General features: G+C 57.1%; 1 protein-coding gene across 4 annotated transcripts in view; it reads right to left on the bottom strand.

Moving 5' to 3' along the window:
- PDE10A (phosphodiesterase 10A) overlaps positions 1–19,546 on the bottom strand; it is a gene marked incomplete at its 5' end in the record, with an annotated part of 246,935 nt that overhangs the window by 131,920 nt on the left and 95,469 nt on the right. The window contains one exon of one of the 4 annotated variants that reach the window (XM_080666605.1): positions 292–1,300. The exons of 2 other annotated variants lie outside the window; for them this stretch is intronic. In XM_080666605.1, coding sequence (XP_080522731.1) covers positions 292–1,141 — 850 coding nt within the window. Of the gene's footprint in view, positions 1–291; positions 1,301–19,546 lie in introns of those variants that run through there. One more of the 4 variants, XM_080666604.1, reaches the window with a different exon arrangement.

The following is a 19,546-nucleotide window of genomic DNA, read 5'->3' as shown; positions in this document are numbered from 1 at the left end:
CCCGGGGTCCCGGGCTGAGGAGGGAGGAGCCCGGCGGACGGGGTCCGAGTTGGGAGTGTGGAGACGTGCCGGGGACTGTAGCCGGGACAGCCCAGGGGCGGCCACGCGGACAGCAGGTCCGGTTCTAGACGCCCGAAGCCTCCGGATCACCCTGTCCCACGCGCGCGCGGAGCCGGGGAAGCCCAGGGTCCCGTACCGGCAGGCGCTCGCGCGCGCCCAGCCCCGCGCCCCTCTGGAGAAGCCCGCGGGCGCCCCGCCTGCCCCCCGCGGGGAGTGGGGAGCAGCACTTACTGGGGCTCAGGAAGCACTCCGTCAGCCTTCGGAAGCAGCTCGTGTTGTTAGAAGGTCCATCTTCCATGTCGGAGCCGAAGCGCAGCGGGGCCGCGGCGGCGAGGGCGAAGCCTGCGCCTCCGGGCCGCCGCGGGGTCTGGCCGCCACCTCCTGCGCTGGGGCCGAGGCCGGAGCAGTGCCCGCCGGGGCCCGGGAAGCCCGCGGAGCCCGCGCGGCGGGCGGAGGGGCCGAGCGGGAGCCGGGGCGGCGGCGGCAGGCGCGGCCCGGCGCGGGCCGGGAGCAGCAGACCCAGGAGCGCAGGGGAGAGGAGGAGCCGCCGCCCGCCGCTGCCGCCGCCGCCGCGGGGACTGCCGCCGGGGGGGACGCTCAGGGGAGCTGCCTCTTGTCCTCCGCCGCCGCCAGCATCGCCGCCGCCTCTTCCAGCCGCCGCTGCGCCCTCCCTTCCTGGGAGCTGCGCGGGGAGGTGGAAGGCAGATGAGGAGGGGACGAGAGAAGGAGGGGGCCGCGGGGGCGGCCGCCAGAAGTAAAAGGAAGATGGAAAGGGGGAGGGGACAGCGGAGGGGAAGGCGAGCGCGCAGGGAGCGCGGGCTGGGACCCAGGCGCCGCGCGCAGCCAGGGCACCGAGGCCCCCCGCGGGCCTGGCGCGGCCGGCGCTGCAGGGGGGTGGGCGCGTGGGCGGGGCGCGCTCGGTCCGGCCCCGGCCCCGCCGCTCGGGGGCTGCGCTCCCCCCGCCGGCCGAGCTGCGCTGGGGCTCCAGGCGGAGTTTGCCGGGGCCGGAGCCAGGCGGGTCCCCGGCTGCGGGCAGGGGGGCCTGGGGGCGGGGAGCGCGCGGCTCCTCGCGGTTGGCCATGGCCCTCCTCCTCCTCCGCCCGGCCTCGGCGGGCTCCGCCCCCGCAGGACCTGCCCTCTGTGGCCAGACGGCCGAGCGTCGTCCGGAGCTTCTCTCCCGTTTCCGCGCCTCTCGCGGCCCAGTCTTCACATCGTGTTTCACTTTGGGTGCGAGAGGGCCCGGGCCGCGGCGCCCGGCTGCTGGCGCGCACAATCCGCGTCCTCCTGGCCGGAGCGGGCTGCGGATCGCTGCCTGCGAGCGTGGCGTGGTGTGTGCGCGTTCCGGCGGCCGAGCCGCGGCCACTGCTCCCAAGCCGCGGAGAAAAGCGCCGCAATGCCGCTGCCCGAGGAGGCGGTGGCGGCGGCGGCGGCGGTGGCGGCGGCGGCAGAGGACGCCCACTGGCGGAGCGAGCGCTCCCCACGCCGCCGCGGGCCGCGCCCACGTAGCGCGCCGCGCGCGCAGGCTCCAGCACCCCGCGACCCTCCGCGGACAGTGTGCACCTGGGCGGGGGCCGAGGGACAGGGGTCGCACTGCGCCTGCCATTCCCAACCCTAAATCCAGCCCTGCAGCGGCCCCAGCTGTGCGAGCCACCTCTGCTTGTCCCGCGGCGGGCCTGCAGCTCCCACAGAGCTGTGCCCTGGGGTCCCCCGCGGAGTTCAAACTGGACGTTGGGTTGGGGTTTAAATCACCCTACAGTGCTCCCAATAAACTAAGGTGTAGGCAGTCCCTCCCAGCGCTCCCTTTCGGCCACCCACCTCCTAAGGAGACTCGTGTGCACGGCCCGGCTTGCCCGGTGACAGAGAATGGAAGGGGACAAATGGGGCTCAAGAGAGAAAGCCCTGAGATCCCGGCCCCAACGCCCTGAGGGCCACCCTGCCAGCCTCTCAGAGAGCCGGCCCTTCCTCTCCCAGCCTCGAATCCAGGCAGTGCTGCTGGCGGGACCTGTGCCACCCAAAGGGCGCTAACCACGAGGAGCCGCCGGAGTTGGGAAGGTGGGCCGCCAGAGCGCAGGTGGAGCTGGGAAGCTGGGCCGCCAGAGCGCACAGAGGCGCAGGTGGAGTTGGGAAGCTGGGCCGCCAGAGCGCACAGAGGGGCAGGTGTCCGCTCCCCCGGCTGGCTAGCGCGCGGCGGGGCCACCACCGCCCGGGGGTTAGAGTGCGGGCGGCGAGCGGCTGTTCAACGGTGGCACGGGCTGCCCGGACTCCCAGAACCAGGTCACCTTCCCGGGAATGGAGCGCGCGCCAAAGGCCAGCTGGGGCGAAGGGCAAGCTGTCACCTAAGCCAGAGGCGTTGGCGAAGCCGCCTCAGCTGCGCTGAGGGCGGGCTGGCCCCGGGCGGCGCCCATCCCGGGGCGGGTTAGCACGCACCCTCCAAGTTTGCGCCTCTCCGGCCAGTTCTCAGATGTTTCTATCGTGAAGTTTGCTGCAGAGTCTCCCGTGGTCCAGGCTTTTCCCGCTCCCATCCAAACGCCGCGCGCGGGGAAGTGCATGTTGTATGGGAAGCAACCTGGGCAGGCGGGGCTCCCAGGACATCACAAGGCTCTCCTCGCTCGGCCTAGACGCAGGTGTTCCTGCTGTGGGCAGCGCGCTGCGCCGATCGCGGAGAGGGAGGGGGGGTCGCCGGCCCTGGCGTCCAGGGGCCCAAGTCCCTGAGCCTGGAGAACCGGATCCAGGCGCTCTTACCTTACTCAGGGGGGAGGTGGGGGCGCCGTTTTGCTTTGTTTTGGGGGTGAGGGCGGCGAAGGAAAGGAGAATGACCCTGCCCCGGGGTCTGGGTTATTTTTAAATCCAGTTCTATGTTTGTTTTAGTACTTTATGCATAATAACTCACTTATAGAGAAAGCAATATCCACCTGACCGTGATCTACTAGTAATGTGAATGCTGTGCGCCTGGCTGTTGCGCTCTCCGGCGGGCAGCGCTCACCTGACTCCTGTTAACTCCCCCGGGAAGTCGCGGTTCTGTGCGGGCTGCGCCGGCCGCGCGCAGCGTCTCCGCAGCTGCCCAGCCGCTTTGGGGAGGACGTGTTTCACCTCCCAGTGTCCGCTGTTCATCCCTTTACACGCGACGTGTTTATTCTTGTCGTTTCCGTTCCTTTAGCTGCCTTTTGGAGTCATTCATGTGACTTGCCCGCTACAGACACGTTTACATTGAGCTTGAATTTGAGCCTCATACCTGTGCGGGGAGGAAGCCACCAACTGGCTGTGGGGCGGGGGGGGGGGGGATGTCCACTCAGGGCGCACATTTAACAATCGTCACTAACCCTTTTCTGGATCAGACCGCTACCTTCGGTCCTTCTGCTCTCCCGATGCTTGCCGGAAGGTGCGCGCTTCCTGGGCAAATCAGAGAGAGAAGGCGTGACAACGGAAAGGGCCCCGGAGCAGGTGTCGCTGTGTATCCATCGCACTTGTGAAGCGCGCTCCCTGCTCCATCCCGGCTTCCGTTTCTGTTGCTCTATCAGGGGTCCTCAAACTTTTTAAACAGGGGGCCAGTTCACTGTCCCTCAGACCGTTGGAGGGTCGGACTATAGTTTAAAAAAAAAAAAAATTGAACAAATTCCTATGCGCACTGCGGGCCCGGGACGCGTCGGCTGCTAAGCAGGACAGGCAGCGGCACCCGGCGGGCCGGATACATGTCCTCGGCGGGCCACGTGTGGCCGGCGGGCCGTAGTTTGAGGACGCCTGCAAGTGCAGCAGGCGCTGGGCCACTTTTCCTTCTTGGGAAATACTGTCCAGCCAAAGGTTCCCAGGCCAAACTCCCAGGCGCAAGCGCGCGCCACTCCCCCGCCGTGTTCAGGTGCCAGCCACACCTGCTGGGTGTTTCCTGCGGGTTCTTTCCCTTCTCTCTGACCTCCCCGAGGGGTGTGTCAGAAAAGGGACAAGATGGCCCCTGCACGTCTGTGACTCCAAGCCTTGTAGGAATGGATTAAGAGAACTCGGCATCCGGGCGGTCCCCGTACAGTCGGCGAGGTGGTCTCAGGTCAGGTGGCATCCGATTGCTGTGCGATGTCAGCGCCTCGGGAACTCAGGGTTGTGACTCCAGGGGCTGTGACGGATGCCACTGGGTCAGCTCTTTGTGAAATAAATGACCTTCCTCATTCCCCGTTGAGAAAATGCCGGTCCACTCTGCAGAGGATGAAAACGCAGAGAGTATGAAGAGGGCAGTTGGACGCCAGTAACAAGTGCCAAGGTGGGGGTGGTTCTGACTGGTAGCTCAGCCTTGTCAGACGAGGTAAGCACCGGTCTGCAGCGTCTCCCCAGGGAAAGGGTGGAGACGGAATGGATGTGGGAATGAACCTTCCAGTTCGTCTGCCCATGCAGCCATGAGGACATGCTAATCACCCAAACACGCTTCCATACATGGTTATTTTTAAATCAAGTTCTGTCTCTCTTTGTTTTAGTACTTTATGCATAACAATTCACTTATAGAGAAAGCAATACCCACCTGATCGTGATCTACTAGTAATTTGAATTCTATGTTCCTAAAAACATTTTAAAGGAAGGGTCAAGGTAGATCCCAAGACATTTTAAAATGATGGTTTTCCTCATCCCGTTATGAGACTTCTTTGTCATTTAACCGCGCACCCCTGTTAGTAGCCTAAGAGGGAAGTTTATAACAAGATGAACTCTTCGGTCAACACGCAGGTTTGTGTCGTAATTGATTTTACTTTTCAACCTTGACTATTAGGGCTCCCAGCTGTCAATTTCACATTGCTCACTGATTCTTGAATCTCCTGGGTTCTCTTTCAAAAATGCTTGTAAACTCTATAAAAAATATCAAACCAAGCTTGATCAAATGGCAAACTCGTCTGCTTATACAGATGAAGTCCATACAAAAGCCACATTTTCTTTCCATTGATTTTAATACGTGTGACTTTTTTAAAACATAGTCATCGGAGCAAAGTAACTCCTACGCAAGCAGCACAATGGAAACAGGTGGGGTTGACCTGTGAGACCTTTGGATGTGATTGCTAGAAAATGATCAACGTGTTGTCACTGAGGCGTGACCTATTATGTCCCATAGACTCTCTGATGAGGTCATGGATCCCTCCTCTGGCAGGTTCCACATGGAGATCAGTGGCCAGACCCCCACCCTCTCCCTCCCGCACCCACTGAACCCCTTGCTACTCGTCACGTGTGTGTCTTTGTAGAAAGCCTCCTGCAGTATTTCTCACCTCCACTCCCCACAGCCTCCCTGCCTCCTCTCCTGAAACTGATGGCATCTTATCTGTGCCCGTGAGCCAGTGGCACTGACCCTCTTCCTGAGAAGTCTTCTCGCGGGTAAACTGCACTGGCGACTCCATTTTAGACAGCCTGAGGTCAGGGGCAGGCTTGTGGGCCCACCTGTCACCTGGCACAAAGGCCAGTACACAGTAGGCACTCAGTGGTTGCTGCCTGCCCGCCACCTGCGTGCCACCTGGTTACAATTTCTATTGGTGTGGATGTTAACAAAATCTTGGGTAAACCGAGGGATACCGTCTTACAGTATTGTTGGAGTCGAGCCTGAAAGGGAACGGGGCGCTTAAAATTTTAGTAAAGAAAGATATTGTAAAGTCAATCCACTGAATAAGACGCCCTTGAAAATAGACCAAAGATGATTGAAAAAAAAAAAAAAACTCCTTCAGCAACCCCTAATATTTCTAGATCTTCAGTTTCACTTAAATTATTTTTATGAATTCAAACAAATTAACTATAAAATAACCTACAGTTTTATTATTGCTTTATGGTCTAAAACAACTAAAAGTCAGTGTAGATATTATCTTCATTTAAAAAACAGTGTTTCATTGTAAACGACAATATTGATAACGGGCAGATTGTTAAAACATTAATATTCCAAATAAATCTTAAGTGTCCATGCCTTCCAACGGGGGAGGTTAGGTGTGTTTTGTGGTAAATAGTAAGATCCAAAGGTAAAATGTTCATTAATTAAATGCTCCACACGTCACGCCCTCCTGGAAGGAAGCTCTGCTAATGGCTGTGCCGAGCCCGGGGGACACTGGTGTTAAAAGCCCGCTCAGGTTACATAATCGATGCTACATTCTTGTGGTAACCATGTGAGCACGGAGTCTCTTACATAACACTGCCGTGTCAGGACACAACACTAAATAACGAAGACGTTGCCATTAAAGAGAAATAGGGAATCGCTGTGGAAGCCCCGTGAGGTGTGTGGAATGCTGGAGCAGTTTCCATTTCTCAAAAAAACATGCACGTCAGACTAGAACCGGGAGACCTGGTTAACCAACACTTTCACCGAACTTTCACAGGTCTGGGGTATCCATTTCATTGAAGACCGTGCTTTCAGAGTCAAATAAACGCTGCGTGACAGACGCGTATGCATATATGTTGTATAGAGGAGGCCTGACAGAGAGACGTTTCTTTAAGAGTACAAGCCCCATTAAAGCATTTGAGTAGACAGCGAGCACCACCCAGCTGGTGTGGCCCAGTGGACCGAGCACTGACCCATGGCCCAGGCTCCATTCCCGGTCAGGGCACACGTCCAGGTTGCAGGTTTGATCCCCAGGAGGGAGCATGCAGGAGGCAGCCAGTCGATGTGTCTCTCTCATCAGTGTTTCTCTCTCTCCCGCTCCCTTCCTCTCGATCAGAAAATCAATAAAAACACATTTTTAACAAGAAAGAAAGGGAACACAGGAGCATTAGGGATAAGAAGCTGGGGTCCGGGAACAGCTTACATTCCCCCAGGGGTGTGCCCTGAGCCCTAGGAACCCCTAAGGCACCAGTGAGCGTAGCGTCTCCTGACAGGGTGCCTTCAATCCCTCCCGAGTCTGGCCCAGCACGAGGCGTGATGTCAGCGTGTGATGTTGGAAGGGCTCACGTCGTTTGGAACAAGCAGGGCTTCGTCTGTGGCTTGGACACCGTTTCCTCTCCAACAGCCTGTTATTCTAAAAGCCACGTTTTCCTGAGGAGCCTTGACGTGTACCCAAGGGGGTCGGATGCCCTTACGGGGGAAAGAAAAGTGGTTGGGTCTTACAGATTTGTCTCAAAAACAAGGATCAACATGGCTCATTGAATCAGGAGGATGTATTCCTTTTTGTTCATCTGGGGGAAGAAAAAAAAAAGCCAGGGGCACAGGTGGGCACTCGGAGGTGCTCTGGCCTGGACCAGGAGGGACGGGCACTGAAGGGCGGGCAGCAGAGCACAAGGGGAACTGCTCTGACGTCAGGCCTGACTCAGGAAGACAGGCCCGCCCTGTGCTTCTCCACAGACGCGCCCAGAGGAGGACAGAGAACGCGCCAGAGGAGGACAGACAGCTCCACGCAGCGAGCCGCGCCCCCACGTCCGTTAGGCTGTGTCCCACACGCTGCGGGGCCCACGTTTCAGTCCTTGTCTAGACGGTGCCAGCCCCCCGCCCCCCCCTGGCAAGCACCCCCACCCCCGTGTCTGTGAAAGCTACGCTGCATGTAAGCTACAACTAGAACCTTGTACATGGAACGGGCCCTGGTGAGAAAACATAATTCACCAACGCCAAAAGGCAGGCAGCCTGTGCTTCTCAGCCCGTCGGTCATCACCACCTGACCCAGAGCCAGAGAAACCTGCCAGCATCAACCAGGTGGCGGCAGGAAGGAGAAACTGAGGCAGCGTCTCTCCCATGATTCCCTGCCACATCCATTCTGCTTGTTCACACACGGGGGCTTACTACATTTAGCGTGGCACTCGGTAACATCGTAGTCACCAAAGGTATTGGTCGAAAAAGTGGGGTTTCCGCCTTAGCCGGTTTGGCTCGGTGGATAGAGCATCGGCCTATGGACTGTGGGTCCTGGGTTCCATTCCGGTCAAGGGCACATGCCCGGGTTGTGGGCTTGATCCCCAGTGGCGGGGGGGGGGGGGGGGGAGGTGTGCAGAAGGGAACCAGTCAATGAGTCTCTCTCATCATTGATGTTTCTCTCTCTCTCCCTTCCTCTCTGAAATCAATAAAAATATTTTTTAAGTGCGATTTCCCCCCACAGAGCTCATTTGCATCCTGACGTGTAAGCAGATGTCGGGTAGGGTCTCGCTGTGCCAGACACAGCAGCCTGAGTGGAGGTGGTGGCCACGCGCGGGCAGCCTCCTGAACTCCCGTCTGGTCCCCGCGCTGATTTCACGTCTCCGGCGAGAACCCTGCGACCCGCTAGCCTGTGAGAAAGTTTGCTTTTCTCCTCCCTCCCTCCCGCCTTCATTCTGGTAGCCACTTCCCCTGGAAGTTTCCAGAAATCTCCACCCAGGAGACGTGTGCTCCTGCCCATTATCGTGCACCGTGCCTCTGGGCATCCAAATTCATTGCACGTGAGGACGCAGCCCCACGCGGATAACCCGCCATCCCTGCCATCAATGACAGAAATCACATCAGTGCATCAGCCCTACTTGAAAGAAGTCTTCTCCTTTCTCGCCACGAGATGTGAGTCCGCTGTGGACGGGCAACCTCAGGCCGCAGGGCCCGGCCCTGGCAAACAGGGCTAATGCGGCCCTGACACCCCAGAGCTGAGTGGCATGAAGAACCGGTTGGCTCAGCTTACCATGTCTTACGGGTCACTTTTTAAAGGACCCAGCTGGCCCAGACCCAAGTGTTCCACTTGTGGTCCAACTGGGCAGGACGGGACCATCGGCATTAGCTCAAGCCGGGCCACCTGGCAGGGGACCCGAAGAACAACCCTGCTGCACCTGGACGCTCGGGTGGGCAGCAATTGGCACATTCTGCGTAGACTTCATCCGCCCGCTCCTTCCACAGGCTCTGCGGTGGCCTCGGGTCCTGAAATGTGGCCCAGGGGCCTGTGTTTTATGGTATGTAGACTGACATTCTCCTAGCATGAGCCACCAATCACGTGGTTACCATTCAGCGGTGTTTGTCGGCCACAGCTAAAGGCCTTACCCCGGGGCCACTGAGACACCTGACGGGGCATCATTAACTCCACAGCTAAAGGCCTTACCCCGGAGCCACTGAGACACCTAATGGGGCATCATTAACTCCACAGCTAAAGGCCTTACCCCGGGGCCACTGAGACACCTAACGGGGCGTCATTAACTCCGAGCAACTCCTCTGGTAATAGGAGCTTAGAAATGCTGGCAAGCACATTCTGAAGATTCTCCTACTTGTTTGGCATTGAACAATTAAACCAAGTTAAAAACGATTGTGATGCTCATCTAATAATCCTATATAATAAAAGCCTAATATGTTAAGTGTCTGGTCTTCTTGTCGTCCGTTCAACCAGTCGAAGCCTAATATGCTAATGATATGCTAAGGCCACTCAACCACTCGCTATGACCACCATGGAGCGAAGAGTCGACCCATCGGCCAGTCACTATGACGTGCACTGACCACCAGGGGGCAGATGCTTCGACTGGTAGGTTAGCTTGCTGCTGGGGTCCGGCCAATTGGGACTGAGCAAGACGGGCCAGACATGCCCTGGAGCCCTCCCGCGGTCCCTCCCTGGCTGGCCAACCTCCCACATCCCTCCCCGGCCCCGATCACGCACCGGTGGGGTCCCTCGGCCTGGCCTGCACCCTCTCACTATCCAGGATTCCTCAGGGGACGCTAGAGAGCTGGTTTTGGCCCAATCCTGCAGGCCAGGCCGAGGGACCTCACTGGTGCACAAATTCGTGCACCGAGCCTCTAGTCTTACATAATTGACACATAAGTTACGGTATGGTCCCTTCACTTAAATGTGAATATTTCTTGTGATCGCCTCTTCCGAACTCTGGAGTTACCCAGAGGAAGCGTTGTTCATGGGAAGCTGGTCAGGTTGGAGGTGATAGAGAGGCTGACCATGTCTGGGGTCTCAGAGCACCCCGAACTTTGAGCATCATCCATGCTTTAGGTGAGGACCAAGAATGGGGATTTATGTATTTGAGCAAACGGAGAAGTCACAGTGGACTGGGGACCCTTCAGATGAATTACGATAGAGCCCCAGTACAGGGAGGGGCAAAAGTCAGTTTGCAGTTGTTCACGTGGAGAATCCTATAGAATAAAGAGGTAATATACAAATAGCCATTATGCCGTGATGGTAACGATCGATCAGCAGGAGGGCAGGGCAGTGAGCTACACGCTGCAGAGAGCTGCTCGAGCATGGATTCGTGTGCAGGGCCCCTCGGAAAGTAATAATTAATAAGTAATAATAACTAATAATTAGTAATTAATAAGTAATAATTAATAAGTGATAAGTAATAAGTGGTAATGCAGGAATAAACTCTGTTTCATGTACTTGCAACTTAAGGCCTGCTTTTGCCCCGCCCCGTATACAGGATACAGTGGTCATGTTACCCGACAGCTGCCAGGTGTCTACAGATCCCATTCTGCCACCTTCTCCTGTGCTGTTAGAACCTTACCAAGGGGCAGTGGCCATACCCACATGGCCCATGGCTGTCCAGCCACCTTTCACAATGGCTGCATGGTGAAGAGATGAACGTCATAGGTTTTCCATGTGTCAATGTACAATTGCCCTTGGGGGGCAAGCAGTTCACCATTTCTTGAAGAATAAAGAGTAAACCATCTTTTTCTCATTTTTACTTGACTTAATCCCTTCACCTGTTTCACCTGGCTCCCCTGGCCGCTGTCTGTCTGTCCTCCGTGCTGTGTTGTCTATGAGTCTGCTGGGTGAGAGAAGTGAAGGGATTAAGCAGAAAAACAAAACTCATAGACACAGACAACAGCACGCTGATGACCGAGGGAGAGGGGCTGGGGCAGGTCGAAGCGTGTAAGGGGGATAAATGTGACGGAAGGAGACGTGACTCTGGGTGGTGAACATGTGATACAATGTACAACGATGTGTTATAGAACCGAACACCCGAAGCATATACAGTTTTATTAGCCACCTAGAAGCCCGACGCACCAAGATTCGTGCTAGAATGGGCTTTCCTTTCCCTGGCTGCCGGCACCGCCTTTCCACTCCAGCCCAGTCCCTGTCCGGTCCGGCCCCGGAGCCGCCTCTTTCCGCTCCGGCCCCGCCTTCCCACGCTGCCCAGAGGCCCTGAGAGGCCGGGGGTGGGACAGAACGCCTGCGTCGCCGTCACTCAGCGCCTGTGTATGCAAATTAACCGCCATCTTTGTTGGGTTAATGTGCATAGCACTCCTGATTGGCTGGTGGTGCAGCGGAGGTACGGTCAGTTTACATGTTTGTCTATTATTAGGTAAGATAACTCCAATAAGTTTAATACAAGATGTACATATGATGCCCCAAAATGTACACACACACTTTGAATCATTATAAAGGCAGCGTTAATTCAATTAAGACTCATTTTCAAACGTGAGCTCTCAGCTGCTACGGTGTGTACACATTTTGGGGAACAGCCATCCTTGTCATGAACCCCCAGAGTCCCCCTGTTTCTGTGACTGTCATCCAGGGACCGCTCCGGGTAGAGCCCTCTTCTGTTTCCGTTTTGACGGCGTTTTCCTAACGCTCTTAGCCTGAGACTGCTCAGCCTGGTAACTTCATTTTTCAGGGATTCCATGGCCGCAGTGACCCAGAGGGATCGGGGAGCATGTGGAACCCCTAAAGAGCATAAATACAGCCCCCAAGTCCTCCTGGCCTTCGTCTGGGAGCTGAACACACGCCACCGGCACAGCCCTGGTGATGCGTCAACCAGGAGGAGAAAGTACTGGCCCCTGGGCCGCCTTCCCACCCGGGTCTGTGTGTCTCCCGGTGAGTGTGTTCCTGGTGGCCAAGCCAGGAGACTTCATCCGCTGTCAGAGCTGCTCCTAGCCCGCCCCCCCACCCCCGCACCCCCAGGCGGCCTCTCTGGCTGGAACTCAGGTCTGTTTTGTAGACCTTCACACCTGGATTATAACCCTGACGCCAAGCAGCCACGAGGGCCCGCCTGGATGTTTGATCTCCCCTTGAGGCAGGCTCTCGCTTCACTGTCCAGCAGGATGTCCGCGCTGGCTATCCCAGCCCCAGCCCCAGCCCCAGCCCCGTGCCCACCGGAGGCGAGATCGCTTATGGAGGCCCAGCTAACGTGCCCAACGCAGCCGAATTATGGCCAGGGCAGCATGTGCGCTCAGGAAATCCATCCATCTGTGTTCAGCCAAATGTATTTCTTAAGTTACCGTGAAACACAGGTAGAGTCTGGTTTTATGTTTTTGCGCTGGGATTTAAAGAAACCGATATAAATGCGTTTTCAGAAGAGAGATAATGCAAGCAGACTCACTAAAATATTCCCTTGAATCCTGCATTTAGAACCTGATTCTAGTTATAAAAAAAAAAAAAAAAAGATTTCCACTAAGTTTCTCAAAGTTTCCACCGCGTTTGCCATGAGTTACACAGGTCTGCCCAGCTCACAGCCCTCCCGCTGGCCCGTGGTGTGAAGCAGGGTCTGGTACCTTGGCCCCTGTCTCACACCCTCTGGCAGCGCACCGGGGCCACGAGAGGCACCGTCTTTATTGGGTGTAAGGGTGTCGCCCCACCCTTCATACAGATTAAAATGAAGTAAGGGCTGTGGGCCCACACGGCTCCCAGCCGCTAAGCTGGAATTAACTGCCCCTCGGGTCCCAGCCCAGCCATTGCTAAGCCAGCTCACCCAGAAACAAGTCACTAGGCACAGAATAACTCGAGAAAATATAAATAGGGAAATGAAACCTTTTTTTCAAATCGTTGATTTGGCTTACACAATTCCCATTTCGCTTTAAAACACCACCCGGGGGAGGAATAGCCTTCCCGCTCCTGGGCACCTGATAGCTGTGCTGGGAGGGGCGGGGGGGTGGGTGGGAGGGGAGGGGTCTCCTGGGGCGGTTAAATCGCAATCTGAAAGTGAAAGTATAGATTCACAGTCAAACGCCTTGCACAATGGCCCTGCCAGGTAGCTCAAATGGTTAGAACCCAGTCCTGAGAGGCCAAGGTCGTGGGTTCAATCCCCACCTAGGGCACATACAAGAATCAATAGATGGCCGAAACCGGTTTGGCTCAGTGGATAGAGCGTCGGCCTGCGACTGAAGGGTCCCGGGTTCGATCCCGGTCAAGGGCATGTACCTTGGTTTCGGGCACATCCCCAGTGGGAGGTGTGCAGGAGGCAGCTGATCGATGTTTCTCTCTCTCATCGATGTTTCTAGCTCTCTATTCCTCTCCCTTCCTCTCTGTAAAATATCAATAAAATATATTTTTAAAAAAAAAGAATCAACAGATGAACGCATGCATAAGTAAGAGGGACAACAAGTCTCTCTCCCTCTCTCTCTCTCTCTCTCTCTCTCTCTCTCTCTCTCTCTCTCTCTGTCTCTCTCTCCCCACTCTTGATTCGGTGTTTCCGGAGACTCCGGAATAACATCTTTCCCTGGGATCCCTTCTATGTTGTCAAGCCACGGCCTTTGTAGTCCACCCTCTCTCTTCTGTTTTTCTGGGCGAGAAATACCCTCGGTGATCCCCTTAAGAATCAGGAACATTTTGGGATTTCCTTTTGAAATGTGAACTCTAGTTGTGAAAGCTCAGGACCGCCCCCCCCCCCCCCGCCCCGTAACCATTTCCTGTGAATTCCAAAATACAGTGATCAAAGCGTGTCCTCCCCTCCCCCTTCCTACCCTCCTGGCCTTCCGGACACAGTTTTGGGTGACGCGATTCTGTGCCGGCCGGCCCTCCCAACAAGCTTCTGAAGCCCTCCGTGCCACACAGCCTCGCCCGCCCCCTCGCCGCTTCTCCCGCTCTCTCTCTTCCTACTAACGGTTTTTGTACATTAGCTCTTACCAAAAAAAAAAAAAAAAAAAAATCCCTCTGAATGGTAAATTAGCACCACATAGGCGGACACGCCATCCTAGCAACAGCCACCAAATCCACTGTCACCCACACGGACACCGTCTGCTTCCTTCTAGAAAGAGACTGGCAGCAGCCTGCCCGCCCCCAGCTCTCGTTAGGCTCATCATCAGATGGGAGGAGATGGGAGGATGTCCAGAAAAAACTCCCATTGAGATGATGGGTTTGGAGAGCCCGCCGTTTCCCATGGGTGGCTTGGCAACATGCATGCAGCCTGTGTTCAGTCCAGGTCAGTGTGGCCGGGTGTCCAGTACAAGGGGCTGTCACCTCCATCGCCTCGGTTTACCTTCAGAACATCGCACAGGGGGGGAGATCTGAAGGAGGGGGGAGACCTAAGAACTCACCGAGGCCGGTACCTCTCGGTTTAAGCTGGGTGACCGGAGCCTCGCCTTCGAGTCTTCATGCTGCAGGTACCAGCCTCGGGTGCGAGCAGAAAGCGTCGAAGTTGACATAGAAAAGTCATGAAGAACCTTCCCAGAGAGGATACGGGCCGGAAAAGGCTACCAGGAAAAGGCCAGTCTGGATTCTGATGCAGCTCTTACCTCCCAGCCCTTGGGGGGCTGTGGGGCCGCCTCCTCCTCCCGACAGACACCCTCTAGAGCAGCCGTGGGCAAACTACGGCCCGCGGGCCGGATCCGGCTGTTCTATCCGGTTCTCTTGCTCTCCCCTCCGCTCCTTTACTTTGAATTTATATTAGTTCACACAAACACTCCATCCATGCTTTTGTTCCGGCCCTCCGGACCAGTTGAAGAACCCATGGTGGCCCTTGAGTCAAAAAGTTTGCCCACCCCTGCGTCTAGAGAGCCTGTCAGCCCAGCGAGGCTGGGCCCCCAAAGCTGTCAACGCTGCCAAACACCAAAGACGTAAGTACTTCCCAGCCCCTGCGAGTCCCAGGCTGTGCTCACAGTGAGAAAATTCACACCGGAGCTGGACCGTGGAATTGCTGCTGTCCCACTGTTCCCACCTACAGAAATGGTACTTTACACGGTTCAGCCTCACACATAGCTAGGTCCTCTCTCGGCTTCCTTTTAAGACACAAGGTTTCACGTGTCCAGTTTAGCATGCAGAGAGGATGATGGGAAGGGGCACTTCAGGAATAGCCTCTATCTTATAATCACCAGGGCTCATGTTGGGACCAATGGTAGGTGCTGTTGAGTACTGTTTAGTCCCCAAAGTGGGTACCGTTGAGTACCCATGGTGACTACTAGTAGGTGCTATTGGTACCCGTGGAGGCGATGGCTGGGTGCTCTTGGGTGTTGTTTGGTACCATGCTTGGTGCTGTTGAGTGCTGTTGGGTACCCATCGCGGATACGGTGAGTCCTCTTGGGTAACCTACAGCGAGTACTGTTGGGTGCTGTTGGGTACCTGTGCTGGGTGTCGTTGGTACCTATGACGGGCACTGGTGGGTATGGTTGGGTGCACCATGAAGTACTGGGATAGAAACAAAAGCAGTCATAGAGTTTGTTCTTCGGTTGTTCTCTGAAGGAGTATAACATCTCATTGGGAGAAGTGGAATTTCTTCTCTGGGGTTTTGGGAGTCGTATACTAAAGAGAGACTTAAGGCCTAGCACAATACTTTGCAAATTCTAAAATGTAAGTGAGTCACGACCAAAAAAGCCAGGACGGATCACAGTTCAGCCGCAGCAACCTCCACGGCAGGCATCCTCCAACGACGGCCCGCGGGCCACATGCGGCCCGCCGAGGACATGTATCCGGCCCGCCGGGTGCCGCTGCCTGTCCTGCTTAGCAGCCGACGCGTCCCGGGCCCGCAGTGCGCATAGGAATTTGTTCATAGTTATTTTTTTAAACTATAGTCCGGCCCTCCCACGGCCTGAGGGACAGTGAACTGGCCCCCTGTTTAAAAAGTTTGAGGATCCCTGCTCCGCGGGGCGAACAGATGGAAAAACCACTCAGTCTCCGCTCACCAGAAGGCCAACTTCCAGCTACAACTCGAGGGCCTTTCCCTGGGGACGGGCAGCGCGCAGGCACAGTAAGCAAAGAAGAAACAGAGTCCGGCTTACACAAATTGACCTTGAACTTGAGTCACAATCTGTGGGTAATTTTTAGATAAAGGAACCTGAGAAATGTCCACGGCAGCACAGACACGTGAAAACACTGCCCTCCAGACCCCGCCTCCTGCCTGGATGCACCCGTTTCCGGCTGCGTGTCTCAGAAGGTGCAGAAGGTGCGCTTCTGCGCTAATATCGCTATGTTATCAGGAACCGTATTACTCTGGAGACTCTCAGGGCCCTTCCTAAACCACATGGGAAAGCCCCTAGACCAGGCGTCCTCAAACTACGGCCCGCGGGCCACATGCGGCCCGCCGAGGACATGTATCCGGCCCGCCGGGTGCCGCTGCCTGTCCTGCTTAGCAGCCAACGCGTCCCGGGCCCGCAGTGCGCATAGGAATTTGTTCATAGTTTTTATTTTAAACTATAGTCCGGCCCTCCCACGGTCTGAGGGACAGTGACCTGGCCCCCTGTTTAAAAGTGTGAGGACCCCTGGAGAGAGCACAGAGGGGACTCTCCCTGGGAGCGTCAGACAGGCCCGTCTTCGAGCCTCTGTTCGTTCAACCACACCCGATTCCTGGAGCACCAGGGGGCCGGTCTGCCTCATCCACACGCCCACGTGACGGACACCAGAGTCTCCATCATTAAACCAGTTCCCAAGTGGAGGATGGTGACGTCTGCTGCTCAAAGAGGAATAAGCTGAAACCGGTTTGGCTCAGTGGATAGAGCGTCGGCCTGCGGACTGAAGGGTCCCGGGTTCGATTCCGGTCAAGGGCATGTACTTTGGTTGCGGGCACATCCCCAGTAGGAGGTGTGCAGTAGGCAGCTGATCGATGTTTCTCTCTCATCGATGTTTCTAACTCTCTATCCCTCTGCCTTCCTCTCTGTAAAAAATCAATAAAATATATTTAAAAAAAAAGGAATAAAACGCCAACCTCCTAACACGTAGGTCCAAGGTCTACAGAAAGAGGAACCCTTTTAAAAGAAACGTTCAAAATTATATTTTTCAGTCATCAATGCTAACATCCGTAATTGTTCTGGAAAGGCGTGTGTGTGTGTGTGTGTGTGTGTGTGTGTGAGCTGCTCCCTTAAAGCAGCAGGCCAGTCATCCTGAGGGTTTGAGAAACGGGCCGCCACACCCAGCGTTGCAGGTTCGGGTCTGGCTGGGGCTGAGGATGCCAGTTCCTCCTGAGTTCCCAGCGACACGGAGGCTGCTGGCCCAGCGTCCTGCCACCCCTTCTTCTCCTTCTTTAATCCTCACTGAGGGTATTCCCATTGAGTTTCTGAGAGAGAGGGAGGGAGAGAGGAGAGAGGTATGTAGAGAGAGAAACGTCACTATAAGAGAGACACATCGATTGGTTGCGTCCTACACGCACCCCGGCCAGGGCTGGAGATGGAGCCTGCGATGCCGGTACCTGCCCTTGGCCGGAAATCGAACCCGAGACCCTTCGGAGCAAGGGCCCATGCTCTAACCACTGAGGAACACCGGCCAGGGCGCTGTCACCTCTTAAACCAATAAAGGCCCCTATCGCATTTCATCTGCCCCCTCCTAAACAGAGCACATTGCGGACGGACACAGGCAGCATCTGGGAGAAATGGTCGTGAGATGCGCTCATTGTGCACGCAGAGTGGCCCGCGCGGCAGCGCCGTGTAAAAGGCGTGTGGCCCTCGCCGTCATGGCGACGCAGACACAGAGGGCGGGTTTGCAAAGGCGTCTGCCAGCCCCGCTCTTTCCGCCCCAACAGCCGCCATGGGAGTGAGAGGCTGAGGGAGGGTCACGGAGGCCTCCACCAGCCTGTGGCCATGTGTCTATCTGCGTCCACGCAATCAGCTTAATTGTTCGGAATCAATTATTGCCGCCCAGGGCGGAACGTGGCTCACAGAGCAGGGGGTGTCATTCTGGAAAATCTATGTCCTGTGGCCGAAGCAATCCCGCTCCGTCCTTGATCTAGTCCTTGACTTGCTGCGCTCCCAGCAGCCTACTACGGCCGTCAGCGGTGTCTGAGCACCTGACTCACTGTCACCTGGGCCAGCAGGGCCACAGGGAGGGAGCCCTGGACCCTGGCTGATGCCAGCAGGAAGCCACGGCCCCCAGCCGGCTGTGCCTGCACCTTCGGGTCCGGGGAAGCGTCCCCCCGATTTGCTCCTGCAGACACCTCAACTCGCCCCATTCTGCCATCGGGCTTCACATCGCCGTCCACGTGGGCCATGGGCCTGCCTTGGCGTGCAGCTCCCGACAGTGTGTATCCTCAGCAACATTTAGGAATGAAGGGAAGGAAGGAAGGGAGGGAGGGAGGGAGGGAGAGAGGGAAGGAGGGAAGGAGGGAAGGAGGGAAGGAAGGGAGGGAGGGAGGGAAGGAGGGAGGGAGGGAGGGAGGAGAGGGAGGGAGGGAGGGAGGAGAGGGAGGGAGGGAGGAGGGGAGGGAGAGAGGGAGGGAGGAGGACAGGGAGAGAAGAGAGGGAGAGAGGGGGGAGGGAGACTGCAGGTGGTAACAATAATCGTAAAGGGATCGAGTATCAGAGCGGGACACAGGTCTCCAAGGACAGGTGGACAGGGAACAGGACCCAGGACATGCTGAAAACTTCGGGTGGGGCTTCCCCAACACAGCCTCCGGGGAATCGGCAGCGAGCACGCGTAGGAGAAGCAGAGAAGGACCACACACACACACACACACACACACACACACACACACACGACCCCAGTGAACCAGCTCGGCGGTCACATTGGTCCACGTGTGCTGTGGGCCTCTGGGTGACAGGCGGATTCATCCACGTGTCCTTAGTTGAGGTCCTGCTCAAATCACCTGAGGTGGTTTTTATCGCAGGCGACTGACAGCTAGGCACCGCGTGGTACTCAGATCTGTAAAAGCGCAGCCGTCCCCGCCCGCCTGCCCGCCTGCCCGCCTGCCCGCCTGCCCGCCTGCCCGCCTGCCCGCCGCACCGCCTGCCCGCCGCACCGCATGTGAAGCAGGAAGCCTGCCTGTCGTGGCCTTGGTCCAAGGCAGGATCCGGCCTTTCCTTTGGGGAAATGGACGTTCCAGAAAGCTTCCCACCCGCCCCGCCCCATCCTTGTCCTCATCACCCCGTGTTGCAGGAGTAGTTCCCCGTGTGGGTGAGCAACCTCCCCCGGGAAGACGCCCCCAGGATGCGGGACCTGGGGTGGGGCCGAGGGGCCGAGGGCGGGGCTCCAACCCCACACCAGCGAGGCTGGGCGCCCCAGAGCCCAAGCCAGCAGGGCACACCCCGGCTCAGCTCGCTGGGAAGAGCCCCGGGCACAGGGCTCCTGTAAAATGCGAACGTGGAATCCACCACAGGACACACCGGGTTCAGGGTGAGGCAGGTGGGAAGGAAGCCGCTCAGAAGGAAAACCGTGAGCGGGTCATGCCGGCAGGAGGAAATCCGACCCACGTCCCGACTGCCTCGGTGAACGGGGGGAGGCACCCTTTTTGGTTGAAGGGGGCTCCTTAGAGGCGGGGCTGGGGAGCCGTGCAGAGGACCGAGCCTCGTCCTCGCCAGATGTTGCTCTCAGCCCTGAGTGCGCAGGGCCGCACCCACCCCCTGTCTCTGCGGGATGAGGTCCATCTGCGGGATGAGGTCCATCTGCGGGAGCCCTTCCTCCACCCAGCCGGGAGCCCGCCTTTCCCAGCCGCTCTGCGCCGAGCCTGGGGCCTGGGACAGCACAAAGGCCCCCCTGTG

Source organism: Plecotus auritus, assembly GCF_963455305.1.
Source record: "Plecotus auritus genome assembly, chromosome: 4".
Classification (NCBI taxonomy): Eukaryota; Metazoa; Chordata; class Mammalia; order Chiroptera; family Vespertilionidae; genus Plecotus; species Plecotus auritus.
This window is presented reverse-complemented; position numbering and strand designations above follow the sequence as displayed.